General features: G+C 56.8%; 4 protein-coding genes across 5 annotated transcripts; all 4 read left to right on the top strand.

Moving 5' to 3' along the window:
• The first annotated feature begins 244 nt into the window (after positions 1-244).
• On the top strand, positions 245-2868 carry HOXB8 (homeobox B8). The gene is made up of 2 exons (XM_027567472.2): positions 245-781; positions 1718-2868. Exons 1-2 carry the CDS (start codon positions 358-360, stop codon positions 2023-2025), a joined length of 732 nt encoding a protein of 243 aa, XP_027423273.1. The 5' UTR covers positions 245-357; the 3' UTR covers positions 2026-2868.
• Positions 2869-4153: 1285 nt separating this feature from the next.
• Positions 4154-7660, top strand: HOXB7 (homeobox B7). The gene is made up of 2 exons (XM_027567475.2): positions 4154-4675; positions 6825-7660. Exons 1-2 carry the CDS (start codon positions 4276-4278, stop codon positions 7076-7078), a joined length of 654 nt encoding a protein of 217 aa, XP_027423276.1. The 5' UTR covers positions 4154-4275; the 3' UTR covers positions 7079-7660.
• Positions 7661-10228: 2568 nt separating this feature from the next.
• On the top strand, positions 10229-19245 carry HOXB6 (homeobox B6). 2 transcript variants are annotated; one of them, XM_027567474.2, is made up of 3 exons: positions 10229-10430; positions 16802-17294; positions 18346-19245. In XM_027567474.2, exons 1-3 carry the CDS (start codon positions 10260-10262, stop codon positions 18603-18605), a joined length of 924 nt encoding a protein of 307 aa, XP_027423275.1. In that variant the 5' UTR covers positions 10229-10259; the 3' UTR covers positions 18606-19245. The 2 variants fall into 2 exon arrangements, with proteins under 2 accessions (XP_027423275.1, XP_027423274.1); XM_027567473.2 differs by having other exon boundaries at positions 10296-10430; positions 16770-17294.
• A 1986-nt stretch (positions 19246-21231) lies between these two features.
• HOXB5 (homeobox B5) lies at positions 21232-23755 on the top strand. The gene is made up of 2 exons (XM_027567469.2): positions 21232-21858; positions 22544-23755. The coding sequence occupies exons 1-2, from the start codon at positions 21291-21293 to the stop codon at positions 22789-22791; spliced, it is 816 nt and encodes a 271-aa protein (XP_027423270.1). The 5' UTR covers positions 21232-21290; the 3' UTR covers positions 22792-23755.
• The last annotated feature ends 1197 nt before the right edge of the window (positions 23756-24952 follow it).

Genomic DNA, 24952 nt, shown 5'->3' on the forward strand with positions numbered 1-24952 from the left:
AAGCGAGGACCTCTTTAAGTGGCGGTATATTTTTGTTTGGGGGGTGGGGGGTGGGGGGAGGGCGAGCGAGCCGCGGCTGCCATGCAAGCTTAGACTTTTGGAGGCTTCGCTGTCCTTTTCTATTCCTGGAAATCACAAAAAGTGTGGCGGCTTCGAGATCTTCTTCGCCTTTTCTTTCTTTTCTTTTTTTTCCCCCTCCTCCCTTTCCCTCTCCTTTCCTGGCGAGGGTGACTAGGAGCCGGCGAATCCGCGTTTTTTTTCTCTCTCTCTCCCTCCCTTTCCCCCTCCCCACCCCCTCCCCAACAGCCCCCAACTACAGCCGCCGCCGCCGCCGCCGCCGCCTCAAAATTCAATAAAATGAGCTCTTATTTCGTCAACTCACTGTTCTCCAAATACAAAACCGGGGAGTCCCTGCGCCCCAATTATTATGACTGCGGCTTCGCCCAGGACCTGGGCGGCCGACCCACCGTGGTGTACGGTCCCAGCGGCGGCGGCAGCTTCCAGCACCCGTCGCAAATCCAGGAGTTCTACCACGGGCCGTCGTCGCTGTCCACCGCTCCCTACCAGCAGAACCCGTGCGCCGTGGCGTGCCACGGGGACCCGGGCAACTTCTACGGCTACGACCCGCTGCAGCGGCAGAGCCTGTTTGGTGCGCAGGATCCAGACCTGGTGCAGTACGCCGACTGCAAGCTCGCGGCCGCCAGCGGCCTGGGCGAGGAGGCCGAGGGTTCAGAGCAGAGCCCGTCGCCCACACAGCTCTTCCCCTGGATGCGCCCGCAAGGTGAGCTCGCGTCGGGGCCGGCCGGGGGCGGAAGGGAGACCGGAGGGCCCGAGGCCGGGCAGGGGGCCGGGCAGGCCCGGAGCATTTCCCCCAGCTCCTGGGAGAAGTGCCTGCTCAGGTCCGATCGCCTCCCACTTCTTTCCTCCTTCCTTCCTCCCTCCTTCCCTCCCTTCCTCCCTTCCTTCCTCCTTTCCTTCCTCCCTTCCTTCCTCCTTTCCTTCCTTCCTTCCCTCCCTCCTTCCTCCTTCCCTCCCTCCCTTCCTCCCTCCCTCCCTCCCTCCCTTCCTTCCTTTCTTTTTTGTTTCCCTTGAAGGGGGGTCGCTAAGCGACATTTCCTGAATCCATAAACCCCTCACCCTGCCTTACTTTGCTTCTTCTCATCCTTTTTTCCCCCTTTTACTGTTTTATGGGGGTAGTGGAGAGAGGGTGGTGGGAGTGGGGGCGCTCAACTTTTGCACTTCTCAATTGCTTTATAGTTTAATTACCCTGAAGAAACTTTTCTTCTGGGGCAGAGGCTCTGGGGGCTTTTCAAGGTGGGTCCATTCGTCCCCATCCCGGCTTTTTTTATTCTTATTGCCCCCCCCTTCACATCCTTCCTTCTAAAGTTTATGGCACTTTTAATAGATTTGAACCACCCCCACCCAACTCTCTGGTGCTGGTTACCAGAGGAGGGGGCTCCCCCCTTCTGGCTCCCTTAGATCCAGTGCTGTCTGATCCCTCTCACCACCACCACCACCACCACCACCACCACCCCCCCGCGACCGCTGACCGCGGCCTCCCAGCGCCCCCGCCCCTGCACGGGGCAGAAGGTCCCCTGCCCTTATTATACTGGTCTCCTAGGCTGGTTCACGAATCTTCCAACCTTCTCCGTCTCTGCCCCCTCCCCCACCCTCCCCTCCCCCCCTGCCCCCGTCTCGCCTTTTCCCCCCTTCCCAGCAGCCGCCGGACGCAGGCGAGGCCGACAGACCTACAGCCGCTACCAGACCCTGGAGCTGGAGAAGGAGTTCCTATTTAATCCCTATCTGACTCGCAAGCGGCGGATCGAGGTATCGCATGCGCTGGGACTGACAGAGAGACAGGTCAAAATCTGGTTCCAGAACCGGAGGATGAAGTGGAAAAAAGAGAACAACAAAGACAAGTTCCCCAGCAGCAAATGCGAGCAGGAGGAGCTGGAGAAACAGAAGCTGGAGCGGGCCCCGGAGGCGGCGGACGAGGGCGACGCGCAGAAGGGCGACAAGAAGTAGGCTCCAGCTGGGACTGCCAGGGCCGCGGCGCCCTCCGTCCGTGGGCCCCCCGACCACGCCACGGCCGTCGCCCGCCCCCGCCCGAGAGAGCTCTGGCCCCGCAAGCGGGGCCCGGAGCCCGGCCTCCCGCCGCAGCGTCCCCCGCCGCGCCAGTCCCCGCTAGTGGTAGTATCTCGTAATAGCTTCTGTGTGTGAGCTACCGTGGATCTCCTTCCCTTCTCTTGGGGGCCGGAGGGGGGGGGGTGAAGAAAAGGATTTTAAGCAAGGACTCCCTCGCCCTGCGAGGGTGAGCGGCTGCGGCCTGGCTGAGCCCCCCACGCCCCGCCCCGTGTAAAAAGCCTCCTTGTGCAATGGTCTTTTTTCCTTTGAACGTGCTTCTTTGTAATGACCGAGGTACCAATTTCTGCTAAGTTCTCCCAACAACATGAAACTGCCTATTCACGCCGTAATTCTTTCTGTCTCCCTCTCCTTCTCTCTCTTCTCTCTCTCTCTCTCTTTCTCTCTCTCTCTCCGTCCTCATTTCCCCCTCCCAACCCCTCTCTCCCCGCTGCCCTCCCTAGCTCGCTGGCTTTCTCTCTTGCTTCTCTCTTTTCCTCCCAACCCCCCCCTTTGGTTTGGCAATTTCGTCTTAAGTGTTTCTCAAAAGAGGTTACTTTAGTTAGCATGCGCGCTGTGGGCAATTGTTAAAAGTGTTCTTAGGTTTACTGTGAAGAGAATGTATCCTGTATCCGTGAATTGCTTTATTGGGGGGTGGGAGGGCTAATTATATATTTTGTTGTTCCTCTATACTTTGTTCTGTTGTCTGCGCCTGAAAAGGGCGGAAGAGTTACAATAAAGTTTACAAGCGAGAACCCGAGACTGGCCCGGCCCGCGCTCCTCATTTGCCCCGGGCGCCTTGCAGAGCTGGGGGGAGCCGGTCACCGGGCTCCTGCGCCCGCCAGGCCAGGCAGCCCAGAGGAGGGGGCGGGGGCTGGAGGCAGGTGGTGCGAGTCCCTTGGCCCAGGGGCGCAGGGGGTGAGGGAGGCGGCTGCGCCTGATTGGAGGAGAGAGGAACGGGGGAGGGGAGCCCAGAGAAACCCCCTCCCTTCGCGTTCCGAGGCTGCCCGCGCGAGACCCAGGCGCCCAGGCCACGCTGGAGAGATGCGCCCGGGCTGGTGGCTGTATCCCCCTCCACCTCCCCCTTTGTTTTCTGTGGGCCCTCTCCTGTTTGTGCGTGCGTGTGTGGGGGGGGGGTGGATAAAAGTGGAGTGCAGGGCCGCTGAACAAGCTTATATATTTATTTTTCCCGGATTGGGTGGGTGGGGGGAGCAGGAGGAGAGGAGAGATGCTCTTCCCCGCCTCTCCCTCTCCACGACTTGGCCACCTTCGCCCAGCTCCGAGGTCGTGGCTCGCCGCCTTCCTTCCTTCGCTGCCCCTGCTTCTCCGGCAGCCACGCTCGACTGAGGCATCCGCCTCCCGGAACCAGGAGAGCAGTATACCCAGGCCGCCCTCCTCCCTTCCTTTCTCTTCCCACCCACCCCACCCCCTTCCTTTTTTATTTTCAAACCTTTTTTTTTTTTTTTTTAAGCCGCCAGAAACCGCAGCATCCAACGCCCGTGGGCTGGATCCCGCGCCTGTAGGAGCACCCACGAAACCTCACTGCATCCCTGCCTGTATGTCTGGGGGCGCCAAGAGAGAGCCAGGAGGCCAGGCTCACCTCCGCTCCTCACCTCGGGAGGACCGGACCAAGTTCCCCCAAAGGCCCAGCCAGGCCGAACTGGCCCAGATTAATAAAGACCTGACCTGCCCCCCACTCATCCAGTTGCGGGCAATCCCTGCATTTGTTTCTCGTTGGGTAACCGGCTGGGGAGGTGGGGGGGGTGACAACGCGGATCGCTCGGAGGTTATTTATTTTCCCTTCTACTCAATCCCTTCCTCCCCAAATCTCGCCTGCAAGCTGCCTCCAGCCCAAGGGGGTCGACAGCGGCCCTTGAGCCCCCAGCCCCAATCCTCAGGGCTTGGCTTTCCCATTCATTATTGATCATATTTTATAAATCTAACGCCACACAATTTTTTCCACATTACCGGGAGCCGTGGGGAGGCCGCCCGGCCATTGGCGGAGGGGACGTCACGTGGGCGGGGTCACGTGGTCCGGAGAGGAAAAAGGGGGTCCTTTTTGGTGTAAATCTGGACTCTAATTCTGTAATATATCAAGGAATCTCGTAAAACCGACACTAAAACGTCCCTGCCTACAAATCATCCGGCCAAATTATGAGTTCATTGTATTATGCGAATGCTTTATTTTCTAAATATCCAGCCGCAAGTTCGGTTTTCGCTACCGGAGCCTTCCCTGAACAAACTTCTTGTGCGTTTGCTTCCAACCCCCAGCGCCCGGGCTATGGAGCGGGTTCGGGCGCTTCCTTCGCCGCCTCGATGCAGGGCTTGTACCCCGGCGGGGGGGGCATGGCGGGCCAGAGTGCAGCCGGCGTCTACGCGGCCGGCTACGGGCTCGAGCCGAGTTCCTTCAACATGCACTGCGCGCCCTTTGAGCAGAACCTCTCCGGGGTGTGTCCCGGCGACTCCGCCAAGGCGGCGGGCGCCAAGGAGCAGAGGGACTCGGACTTGGCGGCCGAGAGTAACTTCCGGATCTACCCCTGGATGCGAAGCTCAGGTAACGCCGCGCACCGAGCCATCCCGAGCCTCAGTGGCCCGGCCACATTCCCCGGAAGGCGCCCCCTTCCCGGCCAAGTGCTCCTTTCCGCGTCCAGAGTGCTCCCGGTAGGAGGTCGGCCCTGGGGACGCGGCAGCCCCTCGGCCCGCAACCCGGCGCGCCGCCCCCACCCCCATTTTTGCTCGGTGCTCTCAGGCTCCTTCTGCTCCCTCGGCGGATCTTTCTCCGCCGACGCCGTGGCGCTCCGAGCCCCCCGCCCGCCCCCCACCTTTCCTCCCGGCCTTTTAGCTTTAAATATTTATCAGCCGCGCCGGCACGGGCTGGAGACGAGGCCGTTTGTCTTGTGGAGGAAGGCTGGGGTTTGCAGAGAATAGCCATTAGGGTCTCCCCCCTCCCTTCTCCCTTCCCCCGCCGGGGATCTCAGCTCTGGGTGTGTCCCCCAGCCCCAGCTTGGAGGTCTGGGGGAGGGGGCCCGCAGCGCAGAGCAATTCTCCCCTCCCCCTTCCTTCCCAGCCAACCCCGCTCCCCCATTATTCCCTTCTGGACAATTAGAGGTGGGCTCTAGAGGCTTGGCGGGAGGAGGGGGTATGAGAAGAGATGAAGATCCAGCCAGGGACGCAGAGCCAGAGAGGCAGGTGGAGAGAGGGGGGCTGAGGCCAAGAGAGATGAGGCTCCTGACCCCCCGGTGAACTTGGGAAGGGGGAAGCAGAACTAGAGAAAGGGTCAGAAGCCTCATAGGAGTACAGCTGGCTTCCTCAGGTGCCCTTCGTAGGGCGCCTAAGTACCCCCTGGAGAACTGGCCCGCAAGTTTGCAGGTATCGTTCCAGAAGGAACGTGATGTTCCAGAAGGGTGAATGTTCTCTTTGGGGAGGGACTAGGACTGCGTGGAGCCAGATCACGGGCTGGAGAGTTGCAGGCCACTGAGCCAGCTGCTGCGGGAGCCCCAAGGGACCCCGGCCCTGTGGGGTCTCCTGACTAGCCTGAACCAGACGTCTTTCTTCGTGCTGCCCTGGACTCAGGGGCCAACTCCAAGGTTCAGAAGGCCCAAGACTTGTGGTCAGAGGCTCCCCAGTCCAGTCAGAAGAGGCCCAGCTCTTACACCATCAGTATTGGTGGTCACGGTCCCCATTACCTGCTCCATAATTCAACTGCCTTTCCAGTTGGTTTATCAAAGCCCAAATTTTTCTGCTCGTAAACATTTCAGCTTGGCTTTTATCTGACTTGAAATTAGGGCCCCTAGGCTCTCCTCCCATGTCTACTTCCCAGGAGGGCTGGCACCAGCACCTCCCCCAGGACAACCTCCCCCAAGGCTCCTCAGGGTTTCGGTCTAACCTGGAAAGCTCTCCTCTGCCCTTCAGTCCCCACTTCCCAGATACTTCATGTTCCACCCCAAGCCAGGCTGCTGTCTCCCCTGTGCCATCCTGGAGGCCCAAAGATTGATTTGGAAAACTGGGTTGTCTGGGCAGGTGGGCAGGCAGGACAGCCTGGCCCTGTCTGAACCTGAGCCACTCACTGGAAAAAGTCATCAGAGGGCCCCTGCTGTCAGGCCAACTCCAGGCTCCCAGGAAATCTGCAAATTCTCACCTCCTCATTCCACAACAGGCTGTGTGTGTGTGTGTGTGTGTGTGTGTGTGTGTGTGTGTGTGTGTGATAGAGAGAGACTGGGTCTGTGAGCTTCCTTTGTTTCCTTTTCTTTTTGGGAAAAGCACTCAAGCCAGGCCTAGAGCCCCACTCCACTTGCATGGTTTCCATTGCCTCTTACCCTAAAGACCATCAGAGTCGTATCCAAAAGGGGAGTCTTAGGGTGCCTGGTCCCAGGGGTGATGGGAAGATTAACCTTCCTTCTATACCACATACACTCCTCAGGTGCAGGGCCTTCAAAAGCCAGCCAGTTAAATCTTGGGTTCAGAAGCCCTAGGTTGGAAGACTTTCTGGGTGGCAAATGGGGATGTTTGCCTCAGGAGGCCTCTAGAAACGTTGAGGGAAGAGGGAAGGCACACGCTGGGGTATAGAAAGTAAGAATTTGGTTTAGAGGGGAAATGGGCTCTTCCACCCACTGACCCCAAACCTAAGGGTCTGAGAGGGAGATGGGCACTCTCGTGGCTTTTCCCACACGCACTTATCATTCTGCTTTAAATACCGTGAGCAGGGACTGACCGAAAGCGCGGCCGCCAGACCTACACCCGCTATCAGACCCTGGAGCTGGAGAAGGAGTTTCACTATAATCGCTACCTGACGCGGCGGCGGCGCATCGAGATCGCGCACGCGCTCTGCCTCACCGAAAGACAGATCAAGATCTGGTTCCAGAACCGGCGCATGAAATGGAAAAAGGAGAACAAGACCGCGGGCCCTGGGGCCACAGGCCAGGACAAGGCCGAGGTGGAGGAGGAGGAGGAAGAGTAAGAGCCGGATGAAGGGCAGAGGAAGAGAGCCAGAAGGGAGAGAGGGTGAAGCCCAGCTCTGAGAACTGAACCAGGAAACTCCAATTAAATAGGGAGGGGGAAAACTATTTAAGTAGTGGAAAGCAGTTTAAAATTTTTTTTAAGGAGAGACGTGAAATTTTGGTTTCTTAACACTGAAAAAAAAAATACTACCTACAGAAAAGTCCGGCGGGTTTGTTTTGTACGATATGGGAAGAAAATCACCTACCTGTTCTGTAGCTTTTCTGCCTCCCCTTTTCTATGTCGCTATTGTAAGGTCTTTGTAAAATCTTGCTGTTTTGTAAGCCCCTTTCTTCGATGCTGTCTTTGTGGTCTGTGGGTCTGGACTAATGTGTGTGGTTCCCCGTCCTCCTGAGCCCCCCGCCTTCCCAGTAGCGGCACTGACGGGGCCTTAGGGAGCCCCATGGACCCACCGACTAGCTCAAGTGTTGCCTCTGTGCACCTGGCCTGCCCGATGCTCCTTGCTCCCGCTAGCCCCTGTGATCCCCTTTACATTGTATGTGTACCTGAAGGATGGAGAAATAAAAGGCAATTTAAAAATGAACAGATGACCTATTTTCTGTGTTCCCCTAAAGCTGAGGGTGGGGGGTCAGGGTGAGCCATGCATCCCTGAGGCCCTTGGCTCCAACTTCTGCGGCTAGTCATTTCTTTCTGTGCTGGGGTCTGCTCTTTTTCCTGGTGCTCCTGGCCCTGGGGGCTGTCAACAAGTGAACCCCGATAGGACACACGCACCTCCCTTTACATTCTTTTACACACACTGACATACCCAAATGCACAAATCACACATATTTACAGGCTGACATCACACATAAATAAATCTATAAACTGTCACCTACAGTCACAACTAAACACCCCATATTCATATGTCCATAAATAAACATACAGGCATTCACACATCCCAACTCTACCCTGGAACACTGCGTTCACACACACTCACAAGAAAACACACATTCACACTCACAGAGACATTTATACATACCAATGGCACATTCACACATTGGCTTATAAACACAGATTCACATTTGCCCCCAAGTAAACACATCCATGAGCCCACACGCTCAGTCACACCCGTTCACAAAACAAAACCCCCACCCTTCCGCAAACTCTGCCTCCTCCAGGCCTTCAAACCAGGCTGCGGGCTTGGTGGCCCAGCTGGGGCACAAATACAGAGCTGAAATCCAAAGTGTTAGGCCCCATGCGACGGAAGAGGGGAAGGAAAGGGAAGGTGACCACCCAAATCCACTCCCGCTTCTTGGGCGATGTTGGGCACAAGCCAGGTTCCCGCCAGCCCAAAGAGGCCTCCAAAACCAGGGCGCGCCGGTCTTCCGCCCCCTCGGCAAGCATTTTCCGCAAGACCTATTCCGTTATTTTATTTCAACTTATTTTACTTTCATTTATCTCATTCTAAATTAACACATCGATCCAAATAGAATTTTTAAATGGGTGGAGGGAGGAGTGGATGACCCCTGAGAAAGGGAGCCTGAGCGGTGCAAGTTTACCCGGCTAGTGTGGCCGCATCCCGGCCGCTCTGAGCCCAGCCGCGCCGGCCGCCGGAGCTCCGCGGGCTTCCTCAGCGCCTTGCTGCCCGCGGTCCGCGCTGCCGGCGACCTGGAATCTTCTCCGGAATACAGAGAAAGAGAGAAAAAAGAGAAAACCATTTTGGGGGGATGGTATTTCGTTTCCTGCATTTAGGCGCTGGTAGCTCAATGCAAAATACAGGAGTATTTCAGGGAAACTGGGAAACGGGGTAAATTTTGTTTGGTGGTGGTGGTGGTGGTGGTTGGTTGGTTGGTTGGTTGGTTTGTTTCCCTCCAAAACACCCCTTGATTGAGGAACATAAACCTGGAGGATGGCCCCTATGGCAATCTAGAACTGTGGAGCTGATTTTTAGAATTTATTCGATTATAAACCTTGGATTATTTAAATGCAAAGAACAGGTTTGGGGACAGAAAGGGGGAAGCAGTTGGAATGGAAGTGCGTTTTAGGAGAATCTCTTTAATTTGAATTTGTAAGTAAAAGTCCCCTGAACCTGCAGTTTTCCCCATTAATGACCACAGAACCCCCAGGAGAGCACATGGGGCTGTCATTGGGAACCTGGGCATGTGGGCATTTTGGTGGGAGAGGCAGGGATCTGACCTCACCCTCTTCCAATTTCTGGGGTGCAGAGGCGAGAATCTGGTAGCTAAATTGTCCACCTTGACCCCTCTCAGGGCTGCCTTTCTTCCCCAGGCAAAAACTAGGCCCTAGGGGATGTAGGGCCCCCACACCCGCAATGCTACAAGCCTCACAGGTGGGGGGCCCGCCATCTAGAGGGCTGGGAACAAGGGGGGCATTCAGGGGGCACTGAAGCCTTCATTTTGCCCTGATGCAAGTGGCAATTTTGGATACCCACTGTTACTCCCGACTCACCCCAAAACTACCTTAGAATGGCCCCTGTGTGGAGGATTTGGGGTGAATTCTTACTAGAAGAGGGGGCAGAGCTCCTGCGGGAATAGGGAGGTTCTGGAAAGAATCCCCTTCCCAGATGGACCCTTGTGGCTCCTCCGCCTGATTCCCTGCACCCCAAATCTCACCCCTTCTCAGATTGGGGTTTCCCCAAATAGCGAGAAGGAGAAGAAAAGAAGATGGCGACCGAGAAAAGGGTTGCTGGTGGAGCAGCCATGAAGAAATGCAATAAATTCCTTGTTGTTTTATGAAAATTTACAACTTTGTGATAGAAGTTTATGAGTGGTTGAATCCAGCGATTGGCCGGCGCCGGTCATGTGGCCGGGCGATCGTGAACATGAACTTTTTATCATTTCCCTGGTGGTTATAATGCAGCATTCTTTTGGACACCACACCTAGGTCGGAGCACTGTCGTCCTTCAGGGCTCCAGCCTCTTGATATTTTTATACTTCAGTATCAGCTTGATAAAGCAAGAGAGAGAGGAAGAGAGAGGGAGAGGAAAGGCGGGAGAGAGAGAGAGAGAGAGAGAGAGAGGAGGGGTGGGAACTACACAAAAGAGAGAACCAAAAATAATTTTAATTTCTAAGTTGATTTGCTTGCTGATCTGGGATTTTAGTCATCATGGAGGGTAAATGGACAATCTGCCCAGGACTGCAGCCTGATACCATTTTTCAAAGCCAGAACTTACTCCATTTTCTATGCAAATATCAGAAAAGCGAAACACCCTCTCTCCCAAGTCAGAGAAGGGGAAGCGACGGCTCTCAGGTTGGGACAATATTATCTGGAAGATGAAGGCGAAACAGAATGCTTTTCCCCCCTTCCTCCTCACCTCTTTCAATCGGAGGAAAGAAATCCCAAGGTCTACAAAGGTAAGGGAGATTCTACAATTCTCTTCTTATTCTTTTGCACCGATTTTGTAGGGGGTGGGGCTTAGGTTTGTCTCTCTCTCCCCCCCACCCCAAGACGGGGCTGAACCCCACCTCTGGGCACTGCAGGGAGAGGCTTCTCAGGAAATTCGGTGGCCGAGAGAGAGAGAGAGAGAGAGAGAGAGAGAGAGAGAGAGAGAGAGGTGGCTGCTTCCTGGAGGGGGAGCCAAGGCAGGGAAGACGGGAGGAGGAACCGAAAGGGGCCATGGAGGCGAGCTCTAAGTCGCCTTTTTAAGCTGGAAGAAGAGGCTCAAGCGAGGGGGCTGCGAAAGAGAGGACAGGGGTGTCTGGGCTGCGGGGCGCCCCAGAAGCCGGTTGCTACGGCCCCGGTGGGTGTGCGCCCCCTCCCCCTCCCACCATCCCTCCCTTGTTCCGGCCTCCCCCAGTTGCCCCAGTGCACTTCTCTTGCCCGGTGTGGGTATCGGCGGTTTCCCGGAGGCACTGGCACAAGGGGCGGTGGCGCTGAGGGACGTCCTGGTCTCTGGAGGGCCTGGAATCTCCGCAGAGGCCCGCGAGGGTGAGGAGGCAGCGGCTAGAGGGACAGAGAAAGAACAATTCACAGAGAAATGCTCATTATCTCCTTTCGGGAGACGTTTCTGAAATTAAAGGGCTGTGGGTGGAGGCACCCAAATCGAGGGAGACCCCCCTCCCCCCAGGAAGCCAGCCCGAGAATACCCAGGTCTCTCGATACTCCCGCAGGAGGGAGCCTCGCTCTGCAGGGAGACAGTTTTGTGGTTTTTTAATGCGGTAGGTTACAGCGTGTTGGTTTCCGTGCAATATTGATTCTATTACTTGTGTTTTATTGGTATGGGCGTGTGGATTTCGGTGGAGAAAATTGTCATGTGTGTGTGTCTAAAGTGGGAGCATTTCAAACTTTCCTGGATCCAAACGTGTTGATTGTGGAGAAGCTGTTGAGCATGTTGTGTTTTAAGCTTGTAAACAAAAACAAAAACAAAAAAAAAAAAAGAGAGAGAGAGAGAGAGGGACAAAGGGAGAGAAGAAGAAAATAAAAAGAGAACCCAGTTAGGGAACCTGATGGTGTCCGGACTGGAGAGCTGCCTGGTGCTGAGCTCAGACAGCTAGTCCTCTCCCTCTGGCGCCTGATTTCATTCTCCAGCCAGGCCTCCTGGGCGTGAGGAGTGGGGAGAAGAAGCACTGGGCGGGATACTGAAATTCCTAAAGTAGCTGGTGGGGTGGAAGAAGGGGGAAGCTGGTCAGAGCCTAAAAACCAAGTGAGAGGGCTTCTGGGGGAAGCGCCAGCGGAGAGATAAGCAGCTTTGGGCATGGAGGGCAGGAGAGACTGCGATTTAGTTTGGTTTGCACAAATAGGTGATTGCTTTTCTCTTTTTTCTGAAGACCAGATGCAGAGCGTTCAGCCTCGGGCCTGTGGTAGCCCAGGAATTGCTGGCCGCGGGGGTGGGTAAGGGGATATTGGCCCTCTCGAGCCTGGGCTGGGAAGAGAGGGATGCAGGCCACTTGTGGCGCTGGAAGGGGGCCCCTGGAGGCGCAGGTAGATGCCCAGGAAGCAGGCCCAGACCGGGTGCCTGCAGGCACTCCTGGGCTGCGCCGCGAGAGAAGTTCTCGGTCAGCACCCACGGCACTCGGGGCCTATTCTCAAAGGAAAATTTCCCCAAACCCATCCAGACTAAAGGTCTTTTTCTCCTGTAGTCTTGGCGGGGTATAAATCACCCCTTAGACAGTTTGCTCTGACCCAAATTATGCGGTTTGCTGCCATCTACCGTCCGTTCGGAGACATGCGGCTTCGGCGCCGCAAGCCCGGCGACACCGCCTGAACCGTGCCCGACGCCTGGAGCCCCCGCTGCTCAGGTTCGGCGGGTTTCGGGGGACGTCGGCCCAGATTGTCGCTTTCCGCTGGACCATGGTACCCGCCCGTCCGCGTGTGGATTAGAGAACAAGTGTGCCCTCCCCCTCGTCCGCCCCATCCCAGCTCCAAACCCAGCGGCTGGCTGAGAACACGGCTTTTTCTAGGTCATATTTAAAAAGGACTAATACTGCATCCGGCGGGCAGGGGGCCCTGAACCAAAGGGTTGGGGGATCAGAGTCGCGAGCCCTCACCCTCCTACCCGTCCAAGGCTCGAGAGGGGATCATCCGGGAGGCTCAGGAGATTCGAGGCCAAGGCTGTTCAAGGTTTATTTGGTTTTCTTTTCGGCCAAGGCGGGGGGGGGGGGGGGCGGGCAGCAGGGGAGGCGCCGGCCCCCGCAGTTCCACTCGGTTGTCAAAAGACAAACCCGGGTCTGTGTTCTCCGGGTTGGCTGGTGGGGTCTTGCCAGTTGCTTGGCCGGTGAGTCGGTGGTGAAGGAACGGAGCCGAAATTTTCTGGAAACTGTTGGTGTCTGCAAGTGAGTGTGGGTCCCCTCCCCCATTCTCGATCGTTTCAAGCGAAATCGACACAAATATGCTTCGGGAAAAAATTGGGAGTGGGAGTGGGGATCAACCATTAAGGAACCAAACCATTGTGATTTCCGTTCCTGCCGGACCCCTCACACCCGCTTAACCCGACCGCTTTCCCAGAAGAGGGTGGCGAGGGCAGGGGTACGCGCCTCTGCTGCCGCGTTTGAATATTGGCCCCTGTCTCGCGGGTTACTGATTAGCTCGGGCTTTCAAGCCGCAGGAGGAAACCCTGGCTGCTCCTTTCAAGGTGCTGTGGCCCCAGTTCCTGGGCGGAGGCTCCAGGAAATTGCCTGCGGTGCCAGGCAGGCCGAGGTGTTACTAGGGTCTGGCCTAGAGCTGGAGGAGCGGCCGAGGTCGAGGGGGCCCGGCGGTGCTGGGGGGCAAACCCCGCGGCTGCGCTCCCCGGGTCGATGGCGCCTCAAGTGTCTGCACCACAGGAGCCGCCTTTCAGCTTTCCGGCAGCAAGAGTGACTTTCGGCGGCCAGAAGGCCCGGCCCAGTGCGGAGGCCCCCAGGCAGCCGCTGGAAAGTCTTGGGCCCCTCTTTCTTGGGGGCGGTCCGGAGGACAGGTAGGGAGGGAAGGCGGCTGGTACAGGGGGTTGAAACACTTTGGCTCTTAGGGTGCCGATGGACCTGGTTAGGGAGAAAGGGGAGGGAGCCCAGTGCCACCGCCAATCCCACCCTCCCCATATCAGAGAGGAGGATGTTCATTTGCATAATGGAAATGAGGTCTTTGTACCGCGTGCAGGACAGGCAAATTTTAAGGCAATATCCCATGTAAACAGCTCCCAAAGGTTGAGAACTCCCTCTGGGAACATTTATGCTCCCCAAATTCAGAGCATCACACAGTCTAGGGGAAGAATCGGGTTGAGATGTCTTAATTTGCTCCACCCCAGCCGGAGTTGGGAGTGGGTTGGGGCAAGATGCTCACAACCCAATGAGCTGGAGGTGGGGGGAGCTTTGAAGCTGAGAGGAAATGGGAAGCCTGGACAGTGTCTCAATACCCCCTCACCTCCATACACATCCCGGCAAAAACCCCTCCCTGAGGTTGCCGGTACAGGAGAATTTTACTCACAAGCTGAACACAACTTGGACATTTCCCTGGGAGATGAAAATGCGTGCGTGTCCGCGGGAGCTCAGATTCACAGCACAGAAAATTACAATTATAAATTCTGCCTGTGGGGTTTCTCTGCAATCCTTCTGTTGTATCCTCAGTACTTGGTACACGTTTATATCCACCTCTCTCTATACACACTTCCTCAGTGAGGCTGGGAGAGACACCTCAGACTGGCAGACAGCTGTGCCTGCTGGGTATTTACATATTCCCCCTTGGAGACAGACAGACGATGGTGGACCGAACCACAGACAAATTCGTAGAGATCTGGCTCCAGAAACCAGGCGGCCTCTGGCCAGGCCCTACCCGTCTGCTCTTTCTCCCAAACAAACGGATCAGACGAATAAACGCTCATAAATACCTCTGGGCTTAGATAAGAGCAATGAGGCGCTATTTCCTTTCATGCTGGACTCCAGGCGCCCAGGCCCTGCCTTTGCGGCTCCATCTCATGACAGGCAACCTGCAGAGGTGAGGTTAATTTGGGGCCGTGACTCTAAGGATAAGGCAGTTATTTTCGTACTTCTATCACAGGGAAGTCTCCCTGCCTTATGGCATCCTACTTAGTCCAGACTCTACAGCAAAGCCCACACCGTCCAGTTCTAGGAAGGGGACATTGTGGCTGGGGAGGAGGCAGAACGGATGTGGCCCAAGGCCCAGCCTCAGTGGCAGGGAGGAGGGAGGTGCATACAGACACTCTCCTGACCTTGTTCCCCCAGACCAAATGTTCCCTATTCCTCTCTAGGAGTGGGCCCAATCACTGCTAGACTGGGGCACGTAGGATTCTTCATCATTAGCAGGCTTGAGTTTTCTTAAATCTTGATAAACCTCCCCCTAGAGTTTGGCTAGGAAGTGGTTGGTGGGACATGCAGGGATCACCACTCGGCCGTGAAGGTATAGCCTAGAAGTTCTCCTGAATTCGGGGAGCCTTGTAGGCCACTTTGCAGCCAACCACGTTCCTGCCCTTGGTCACCAACCTCAGCCCTCTACCACCTTCCCTAGTGTCTTGTGCCATCTGCAGCGGACAAATCTGGCCCACAAAAGGGAGCCCAAAGAACAAGGCAGAGGAGAGTCAGCCTGGCCCCTCTATCATCAGATTTTGTCACGCATCCTGGGTCATTCCAGAACCCAGGTCTGAAGGTTATCACCCTTTACTGCCTGGCCTCCACGTGCCTAGTTAGAATGTTGAAAACACATTGTGGTTCAGTCTTCCAGCCTGGCTTCGGTGCTCATTTTCCTTAGATGAGAGAGAGAGACAGAAAGAGAGAGAGAGCGAGAAATGAATGGAGAGGAGCACTCTTTCTCACACCCAAGCTTGTGCAGCAGCAAAGCTGGCGTTACAAATATGAGGTGTGGGAGGGAATGGAGAGATGCTGAGAGACAGACAGGAGGGTGGTGAGCATCTGGAGAGGGGATTCGGGCTGATAGTTATAAGCTGCCTGCTGGGTCCCCAGGAAGATGTGGACACCTCTCCCTCCTTAGAAAACTAAATCCAAACCAAGTTTTGGGAAAGAGTTAATTTTAAAAAGAACTGCCAGCTTCTGGAGAGACCTGGAAAAGGAGCAAGGGCCCCTCTCTTTCCGGTTGTCTTTGATTGCCTCAAATATCAGGAGGTTTTGAGGACCTGGAATTGGAGGAAGAACAATTTCTTCCCTGGGCCCAGATGTCCTGAGACATCTTTGATTCCTAAGACTCTGTAGCCCAGGATATTCTAATAATGTGGGGGGTAGAGGGTGGGGATGGAGTGAGGGTTGCAGGCAGGATAGGGATCAGACAACCTAGGCTGGGCAACGCCCCTCACTCTTCCTCTCCCTACCGCGCAAGTGAAGAGAAGGCGAGTCCCTTTCCCCAGTGCCCCTTCCTGTGCCAAGAGCAAGCAGCACTTGCTCAAACCAGCAGGATGTCTTGGGCAGCAGAGGTAGCAGAGCCTTCCAAGAAGCTTCTAGCCTAGCCTAACCTGGCCACAGAGCCAGAGGGAGAAGCTTGGGCTCAGACCCTCCTCCCATTTCCCAGCCTGCTGGGTCCTCTGGGCAGCAGGCTCTGGCCTGCCCTTCAGACCATAAGAGCTGAGAAGCAGCAGGAATAATAAACCCAGGCGTGGAGGAGGCAGGGTAGACCTGAGAAATAGGAAAAACCAGTTTTCAAAACCTGGGGAGGGGAGAGTTTCTTCTTCTTCGCCTCTCCTTCTGAAAATGATGCTAAATAGTGAACTCTGCTCCTGGTCTACCGACACAAAACCCTAGACACAACCCTTTTTCCTTTAGTTCTCACCTCACCACACAGAGAGGGACATTTACGCACCCTTCCCTTGAGGGAATGGGGCTCAAGCAACGCAGGGGTTAACTTTTCTGAAAACACAATTAACTTTTTCCTATCCTGCGTGGGGAGGGGAGGGATATATTTATTTAATCACTGGGGGATGGGGTGGTCTCAATCCAAACGCTCTCTCCTCCCTCAAAGGCACAGACGCCTCTTTCGCAGATCCTGCGTAGGTGGAACAGGACGCGTTGTGTTGTGGGGGAGAGAGAGAGAGAGAGAGAGAGAGAGAGAGAGAGAGAGAGAGAGAGAGAGAGAGAGAAAGGAGAAGGAGAAGAAGGAGGAAAAAAAAAAGGTTGATAGGTTTGTGCGCGGGTCCCTCGCGCGGGCTGCGCTCCTCCTGGGTGCTATTTGACAATTCCTGCCTCTGCCATTGGTCAGTGTTGGATCAGATGGTTGTATTTCCTTCTGGCCCTCACTGGCACCTCGCCATCCCCCCTCAGCTAAAACCCAATCTCAGATATACTACTAATAGGCGCGGCGCTCGGACTATAAAACACAACAAATCATAAACCCGGCGGAGCAGCAGCGGCCAAGCGCGCCTCCCCTCCCAATGAGTTCCTATTTCGTGAACTCCACCTTCCCCGTCACTCTGGCCAGCGGGCAGGAGTCCTTCCTGGGCCAGCTGCCGCTCTACTCGTCGGGCTATGCGGACCCGCTGAGGCACTACCCCGCGCCCTACGGGCCCGGGCCCGGCCAGGACAAGGGCTTTGCCGCTTCCTCCTATTACCCGCCTGCTGGCGGCGGCTACGGCCGAGCGGCGCCCTGCGACTACGGGCCGGCGCCGGCCTTCTACCGCGAGAAGGAGTCGGCCTGCGCGCTCTCGGGCGCCGAAGAGCCGCCCCGGTTCCACCCCGAGCCGCGGAAGTCCGACTGTGCGCAGGACAAGAGCGTGTTCGGCGAGGCCGAAGAGCAGAAGTGCTCCACTCCGGTCTACCCGTGGATGCAGCGGATGAATTCGTGCAACAGTGAGTGAGCCCTCCCGCGGCCGCCCCGACCCCCGCGGGCCCCCACCCCTGGGGACAGACGTAGCGCCCCCCTCCCCCCGGGGTGCCGGGTGGGCATCTCAGTTAGGGGCTCAGGGAAGACTGGGCGCCCGTCCGAGGTCTCCCGCTCTGTCCTCTCGCCCTCAGGAGTTACAAAGTTTGCAAAGTCCCAGCTGCACTGGGAGCCAGGGGGAGTGAGTGGGCTCTCCGGGAGCGCCGCGCCAGAGCCCGATGCCGGGGCAGGGGAGGGGGCAGGGGCCGCAGCCACTGGCGTAGCTTCCCCCCCGCCCCCCCCCGGGCCCCCCTAGCCCCGGTCGGGTCCCCCACCCGAAGACGGGTTCCATTAAAAACGGAGTGCGTCACGGGAAGGGGGGCGGCGTGACGCTGGCGAGGAGAGTTGAATCCGTCCCGGACTGTGTTTCCCTGGGGGTTCGGGGCTGGGGAAAGAGGAGGCACTAGGAAAGGGGTGGTAGTCAGAGGAAGGAGGGAGGGAGAATAAGGGGAAGAAAGGGAGAGGCAGCTGGCCGAGGGGGAGAGAGGGAGAAGCAGGCGCCTGGGTCTCAGGTTGGATTATTTGTCGGCCTTAAGTCCCAAATTGATGTCCATTAGCGGGACACGAAAGTGAGGAGCCGTTAATGCCGACTATGGATCGATCCACGTCATTACGGATTAAAGGCTGGAATCTATCACAGGGTGGTGGGGGAGCCAGATAGATGGAAAGAAAAGATAAGGCTAGGAAGAGACACACCTGGCCAGTACTTCCCCAGCCCCTCCCCGCTAGGGCTCAGGTGGGTTTTTAAACTCGCCTCCCATCCCCCACCAAGAGTCTAGACCAGAGGCACAGGCCTGGGAGACCCGGAGGGAATCTGGAGGGGGCGCTGGAGGAGTGAGGAAGTGGGGTGGGGGGAAGCAGGGAACTCGAAGAGTGGAGGGCATCCCGGGACAGGCTAGAGTCCATGTTTGAGGGTCGAGTGGGGGAGGGGGTTCTGGCCCTGGTGACCCCAGGCCTCAGCATCTTCTCTCTGCGTAACAGGTTCCTCCTTTGGGCCCAGTGGCCGGCGCGGCCGCCAGACCTACACGCGCTACCAGACGCTGGAGCTGGAGAAGGAGTTTCACTACAATCGCTACCTGACGCGGCGGCGGCGCATCGAGATCGCGCACGCCCTGTGCCTGACCGAGAGGCAGATCAAGATCTGGTTCCAGAACCGGCGCATGAAGTGGAAAAAGGAGAGTAAACTGCTCAGCGCGTCTCAGCTCAGTGCCGAGGAGGAGGAAGAAAAGCCAGCCGAGTGAAGGCGCCGGAAAGGGAGGGGGGACGCGAAGGGAGCGGCCTGTGTGGAGCCGAGGGCGTCGGAGAGCCCGGAGAAGGCTCTGCGGGCTGGGGGCCCCGGGGACCTGATCTCTAGCACGCGACAGGCGGGGCCCAGCGCTCTCCTGGACGCCCCCACCCGCAGAGCTCTCCCTGGGTGCTGGGAGGCCTTGCCGCCTGAGCCCACCCAGCACCCCGAGCGCCCCCTCCATCCCTGCTGGACCGCTTCAGCCCCATCAGGCTCCCCTATGAGAACTGAGGACCGGATTCACTTGATGTTTCCTGGAAGCAGAGCAAAATGCTCTTGTCCGTGTCGCGTCTCATTTCGTCCATGTCCCCCGTGCACGGTTCAATGGTAGATTCGCAGTCCCCTCAGCAGGGGCCTCGAAGACTCCCTGACCCCAGACCTCTCTCCCACCCCCTCCCTAAAGCCACTGGAAGGAGCACATACTACCTAGAAGTAAGAAGAGGAGCCTCAGAAGAAAACAAAGTTCTATTTTATTAATTTTCTATGTGTTGTGTTTGTAGTCTTGTCTTAGCTCTGGACGTGAAATACTTCGGTAATAATATTAATATTATTAATGATGATGATGATGATGATAATAATAATAATAATAAAGATGTAAAAACTCGCCGCTCAGTCACCTCTGCTCCTCCCCTGCCACTCCCCCACCCCGAAGGTCACCCCAGAGTCCCAGTGCCGGAAACTCCTTAGCAAAGGCGGGAGCCCTGGTCGCCCGGGCGGGCCCGACTCGACTCGGAAGTTATAGTTGAGATAGAGGCTGGGGAGGTCCCGCCCAGGCTCCGGTGCTGCGCCTTGCCACTGCTGAGGCTCCCAACAGCCTCTCCTAGTGCAGACTTGGGGGACAGAGAAGAGCCGTTTCCCTCTTATTCTCTAAGCTTTTCCTCGTTTGTCTGTGGCACGAGGGACACCGCCGAGGCCCCGAGCCCGGAGCCCCTGCAGAGACAGCCAGGCGGGTGTCGCGCCTCAGCAGCGCCTTTCTGTCCTCACGCTCGCGAGGCCCGCAGTCTTTGGCCTGCCCACATGGCCTGATCTCCGCAAGCCTTGGCCCTCGGCTCCGGGCCTGTGGCTCCGGAGACTAAATCAGGGCCGCCGGGTGTCTCTCTGCCCAGAGTTGAAGGCTCAGGCGCCCTTTCCTGCTTAGCGACAAGTAGGGGAATTCGAAGCGGCCGGCAGCCACGGGGCGAAGGGCACGACTTTCCGCTGCTCCTTGGAGACCTGAGGGCAGGAGTCCAGGTGATGAGGCGGCTTGGTCTCATCCCCTCAACCAAAAACGACCCATTCTCTCCCCACCCCCTACCCTCACCCAGGCGGCAAGCTGCGGACACTGTTTTCCTTTCTTTCTCTTCCGTCTCTCTCCCTTTTTTATTTTTAAAGAAAATACACGCCCCCAGAAGGAGCCCAGCTGCGGCAGTCTCTGGCCGCCCAGCGCGCTCAGCAAGGCGCCGCTGGTCCTTGGAACCCCTTTCCAGGGAAGATGTGGGCCGCCAGGCAAATTCTGAAACTACCCAGATGTCAGCGAGGGGCCTCGAGTGGGGCCTCCCAGTGCAATAGCTGGCATCTGGTGATGAGGGGAAAGGGTCTTGCCTTGATCCCCAACTCTCAGAACCCCAAACTCCAGCCACCGGTAATGTCATTGCCACTGTTTCTCCCCTGCAACTAGGCCGCTTCGCCCCAGTCCTGCACGTCCTCTGGGCTCCCTGTCCTGCTTTGCCATTCTCTGGGCCTGGGCTAAGGAGGAGGAGAAAGTCAGGAAGAGGATCCCAAACTTCTAAGGGGCACAGAAGTGAAAGCTTCTCCGTGGAACGCTTGGCCCAGCCCTACAAGCTCCGCCTGGACGCTGTGCGTGGGCCACTGCAGCCCCGGCAGGAAGCAGGCCAGGCCGAGCTCACGGGGAAACGCGTTGCAGTAATTGTTTTTCACACACATCTTCCAGCCCTCCCCCCCATTTCCGCCCCCAACACGGAGACTTGCAAAGCCCAAGTGAGGGAAAAGCAACTCAATTTTTGATCATCTCATCCAGAGTGAAAATAATAATGATGATAATAATAACACTAATAATAATAATAATAATAATAATGACAGGGAGAAGGGCACAGATGGTCTAACCCCACTCCCAAGAAAGTGGGTGAAGGCTCAAGTGGGTCCCTCCTCTAAAAGATTCAACTCTGCGGGTGAGCCCAGGCCGGGTTTCCTTCTCGCCCGGCGGTTGCAGGGAGCCAGCAGGGAGGCAGCCGTCTCCGCCATGGCAGTCCGCGGCCCGCGCTCCCGCCGATCGCCGGGAGGTGGCGCGCTCTGCTCAGAGGCCGCCGCCAACCTTCTCCCGGTTTCTCCCCCTTCTCCGTTTTTCCCCCTCTCTCGGAGGTTCGCATTGAATCGGCCCTAACGATTCTCGGATCGTCATTATTTGTAACCATAGAGCATGAATTACCTCTTGAGGTCATCAGCGAGAATTTACGACTGGTCAACAAAAGCACGTGATTCCCTAACGCCCCCCCATCCCCCTTCCAACCCCCCCCATATTTGGCCGCATACATAGCAAAACGAAGTACAGTGCATCGCTATAATTCATTAATACATCATAAATCGTGAAGCACAGGGTTATAACGACCACGATCCACAAATCAAGCCCTCCAAAATCACCCAAATGAGCTCGTACTTTGTAAACTCCTTCTCGGGGCGTTATCCAAATGGCCCGGACTATCAGTTGCTAAATTATGGCAGTGGCAGCTCTCTGAGCGGCTCTTACAGGGATCCCGCTGCCATGCACACCGGCTCTTACGGCTACAATTACAATGGGATGGACCTCAGCGTCAACCGCTCCTCGGCCTCCTCCAGCCACTTTGGGGCGGTGGGCGAGAGCTCGCGCGCCTTCCCCGCGCCCGCGCCCGCCCAGGAGCCCCGCTTCAGGCAAGCGGCGTCGAGCTGCTCCCTGTCCTCGCCCGAGTCCCTGCCCTGCACCAACGGCGACAGCCACGGCGCCAAGCCCTCTGCTTCGTCCCCCTCCGACCAGGCGACCCCGGCCAGCTCCAGCGCCAATTTCACCGAAATAGACGAGGCCAGCGCGTCCTCGGAGCCTGAGGAAGCGGCGAGCCAGCTAAGCAGCCCGAGCCTAGCTCGGGCACAGCCAGAGCCCATGGCCACCTCCACTGCCGCGCCCGAGGGGCAGACTCCGCAGATATTCCCCTGGATGAGGAAGCTTCACATCAGCCATGGTAATTCTCGCTTTCGCTCCCTTTTTTTGTCTCCTCGGCTTTCCTTCTCTGCCTTTGGGGAGGTGGGGGGGGGAGGGAGGCGAGGAGAGCTTGGCTTCTCCTCAAATACAGATTTATTTTTTTTCCAGAGGTGGAGAAGTCTCTAAGAGGGTCCTCACAGCTCGAGGGGATAGAGCCAAAGAAGGTCTAGGTCTTTAGCTGGGGAGGAGTATTTTTAATCATTTGTCTCCAGCTTCAGCTAAGGTTTTATTCGCCCAGCTGTACTAGCTATGGGATGAAGGATGGGGTTTATGTAACGTGGGGAAGGGTCCTGCTTACCCCCCGAAATTTTGACGCTGCTGCTAGCAAAGAAGGGGCAAGCAGTAATAGGAGCTTTCCAGGGCAAAAGTGCAGCCGCTCTCCTCCCTCCCGGGGCGAGCGGCCGCCTGAGCCCAGCGAAGGGTGAGGCACAGGGAGGGAGCAAGAGACAAAGCCGGGCGCATTCGCTGCCGGCAGAAGTGGGGGCTGCAGGAGAAGGGGGTGTAGGAGCGAGCTCGGATGCGGGCGTCTGGAGTGGGGAGGCTTGGAGCTGCGGTGAGCTGGGTGCCGGGGACGCCTGGGTCCTGCTCCACGCCCCTCTCCCATCCAGGGCCCCCTCCCTTAACCGGAATAACGTTGCCTCGCGGCTCTACTCTGTCTGCTCCAGATATGACCGGGCCGGACGGGAAACGGGCCCGGACCGCGTACACCCGCTACCAGACCCTAGAGCTGGAGAAGGAGTTCCACTTCAACCGCTACCTGACGCGGCGGCGGCGCATCGAGATTGCCCACGCGCTCTGCCTGTCCGAGCGCCAGATCAAGATCTGGTTCCAGAACCGGCGCATGAAGTGGAAGAAAGACAACAAACTGAAAAGTATGAGCCTGGCTACAGCCGGCAGCGCCTTCCAGCCCTGAGCCCGCCTGGAGGAGCCCTGGGTGGCCCAAGAGCCCTTGCCGCCCCCCAGCCCTGGCCCCTCCAAGCCTCCCGGCGCTGCCACTGCCCGCTGGGGACCGGTTCCCACGAGCCTGCCTCGCCCCGGCCTTGTGTTACGATTTTTCGTTTGGTCTTAGGTCTTCCTGTGGCTCCCTCTCTCCTGGACTGGTTAATCTTGTTATTATTGTTAATAATAATGATAATTATTATTTTCCCTCCCTGCTCCCCACGCCCCTCCACTCACCCCAAATCCGCCAGTGTTTCTGAATGTTCGTGTCTGTGGTTGCACTCCTTCCCCCAGGAAAGAAAGAAACTCGCATGTTTAATGTGAACTTTCCCCTCCCCATCTGTGTTCTTCTAACTTATTTATAAAGGATGGTCGCTGTATTTTGAGTTTCAGCTTGAAACTTCTCTAAGGGGCAGCTGTTGAGGTGGGGTAGTGCCGCAGCGCGGGGCCCAGCTGAGCTGGCCTCGGAGATGGAGTCCATGACTGTCTCTTTCCACCCTCCTCCTCCTCCTTCCTCCCCACTCCCCAGGCCCAAGTCTCCCAGTGGCTTGGTCCGAGGGTGGGAAGGGGGCCTGGAGGACCAAAGGGGTGATCTTGAGAAGAGGGAAGGTAAACCGTGAGAGTTCATTTCCTGCCGCCTGGGTAGGCCCCACAAGGCCTGGCCTGGGAATGTAGGGAAACAAAAATAATCCTCAGTGTAAAATGTCTTGTGTATTTCTCTGTGAATCCATGGGTCTGGAGTAGAGGGCCCAAAGCTTGTAAATATGGGGATAGTCTGGGTCAGACCCATCTCCCCCCCCCATTTCGCTTCCAAGACCATTTGTAGTGAGCGGGTGGATGCTGTGCTACGTGTGGAATCTGTCTTTGCATTTGCCGGGCCTGTCTCAGTGATTCGCTTTTGGTATTTGTTTGTAGCTTTCCTTGAAGTCAAATAAATGTTTCCCCCACTCCACTGCCCTTCCACTTGTCTTTTCTCTGGGGGCCTGTCTCTCCCATCACTGGGCACACCCTAGACCACTCTTGACAGATCTGGGGTGTAGGGAAGGGAAAGCAGGATGCTCACCAGTAGCCCCTCTCAGCCACCTACACCCCTCAGTTGGTCAGCCGGTACTTGGGCCAGGGGATTGGCCTTCAAGTCTGGGGGACTGAGAAGTCCAGAAATCCCATGTGGGGCTTAGGGCAAGGGAAAGGGTGAGCTGGATTCCACCCTGGCCTTCCACCAGCCAGCAAGAAAAGCCTCTGGAAACCTCTTCAGGGAAAGTAATGTGGGCCTAAGTCCTGAGCAGGAGGCTCCTGGCCTTTTGGGAGTGGTACAGGCCTGCCCAGCCCCCCTGGCCCCTGGCCCAAATCCCAATTCAGCTCCGCCACCCACTAAGACCAAAAAAAAAAAAAAAAAAAAAAAAATCAGCTCAATTTCAAAGGTTTCCTCTCAACCTCAGTCTTCTCTGTACTTAGCAAGGGTTCCCTCTCTCCAGGGGCCCAGCTGACCTTCCCTCTTGGTTAGGAGCTGGGGTCCCTCCTGGAAGACCCCTGTTTCCCCTGCCAGCCCGAGTGGCCCAGGGTTAAGGCTCAGTTCTCCTCCATCCAAGTCCGCCTTCACCCTGAGTGCAAGAGTCAAGTCTGGGCACTTACCCGGTCAATCCCTTCCAGCTTGGCCCAACTTCTTACAGGACTTGGGGGGGAGGGGGAGCTGGTGAGGAGGCAGCCAAGGGTCGTAGAGGCTCTACTGGGCCCTCCTTCCCCCTCACCCCTTGACTTTGTCCCCCTTTGTCCATAGCAAACTATCCCAAAAGTCGCTATGACATTTAGATGTCAAATGGATAGGGGTTTTATCTCGAAGTTAGATCGTAAAAATCGCCGAGAAGTCAGACAGATACCCCTCACTGGCTCGAGAAAGTCACGTGAGGTCCATAAAGTTAGTTTTATGGTTTTGGGGAGTTGACACCGCGCGGTATATTTCACATTCTCCAGAATGTTAAGTGACACTTTAACTGCTCGCCGTGGTGGGGAAGGGGGCAGAGGTAGGTGAGCGCTCTCCCAGCCCAGAAGGCGGTGGCGGCACTCCCGCGGTAAGTGGCTTCCAGCTTTCGCTTTCTCCCCCTGCAGTTTTGGGGCTTGGAACCCGGGGCAGGAAA

Source organism: Zalophus californianus, chromosome 16, assembly GCF_009762305.2.
Source record: "Zalophus californianus isolate mZalCal1 chromosome 16, mZalCal1.pri.v2, whole genome shotgun sequence".
NCBI classification, from domain to species: Eukaryota; Metazoa; Chordata; class Mammalia; order Carnivora; family Otariidae; genus Zalophus; species Zalophus californianus.

What these genes read in the sequence shown, in the direction of transcription:
- HOXB6 (XM_027567474.2), top strand. Translation starts at nt 10,260, where the DNA reads ATGCAAATATCAGAAAAGCGAAACACCCTCTCTCCCAAGTCAGAGAAG. An exon ending in AAATCCCAAGGTCTACAAAG is followed by an intron (nt 10,431 to 16,801) that starts GTAAGGGAGATT and finishes TACTACTAATAG; the next exon opens with GCGCGGCGCTCGGACTATAA. An exon ending in GCGGATGAATTCGTGCAACA is followed by an intron (nt 17,295 to 18,345) that starts GTGAGTGAGCCC and finishes TCTGCGTAACAG; the next exon opens with GTTCCTCCTTTGGGCCCAGT.
- HOXB8 (XM_027567472.2), top strand. Translation starts at nt 358, where the DNA reads ATGAGCTCTTATTTCGTCAACTCACTGTTCTCCAAATACAAAACCGGG. An exon ending in CCCCTGGATGCGCCCGCAAG is followed by an intron (nt 782 to 1,717) that starts GTGAGCTCGCGT and finishes CCCCCTTCCCAG; the next exon opens with CAGCCGCCGGACGCAGGCGA.
- HOXB7 (XM_027567475.2), top strand. Translation starts at nt 4,276, where the DNA reads ATGAGTTCATTGTATTATGCGAATGCTTTATTTTCTAAATATCCAGCC. An exon ending in CCCCTGGATGCGAAGCTCAG is followed by an intron (nt 4,676 to 6,824) that starts GTAACGCCGCGC and finishes TACCGTGAGCAG; the next exon opens with GGACTGACCGAAAGCGCGGC.
- HOXB5 (XM_027567469.2), top strand. Translation starts at nt 21,291, where the DNA reads ATGAGCTCGTACTTTGTAAACTCCTTCTCGGGGCGTTATCCAAATGGC. An exon ending in GAAGCTTCACATCAGCCATG is followed by an intron (nt 21,859 to 22,543) that starts GTAATTCTCGCT and finishes TGTCTGCTCCAG; the next exon opens with ATATGACCGGGCCGGACGGG.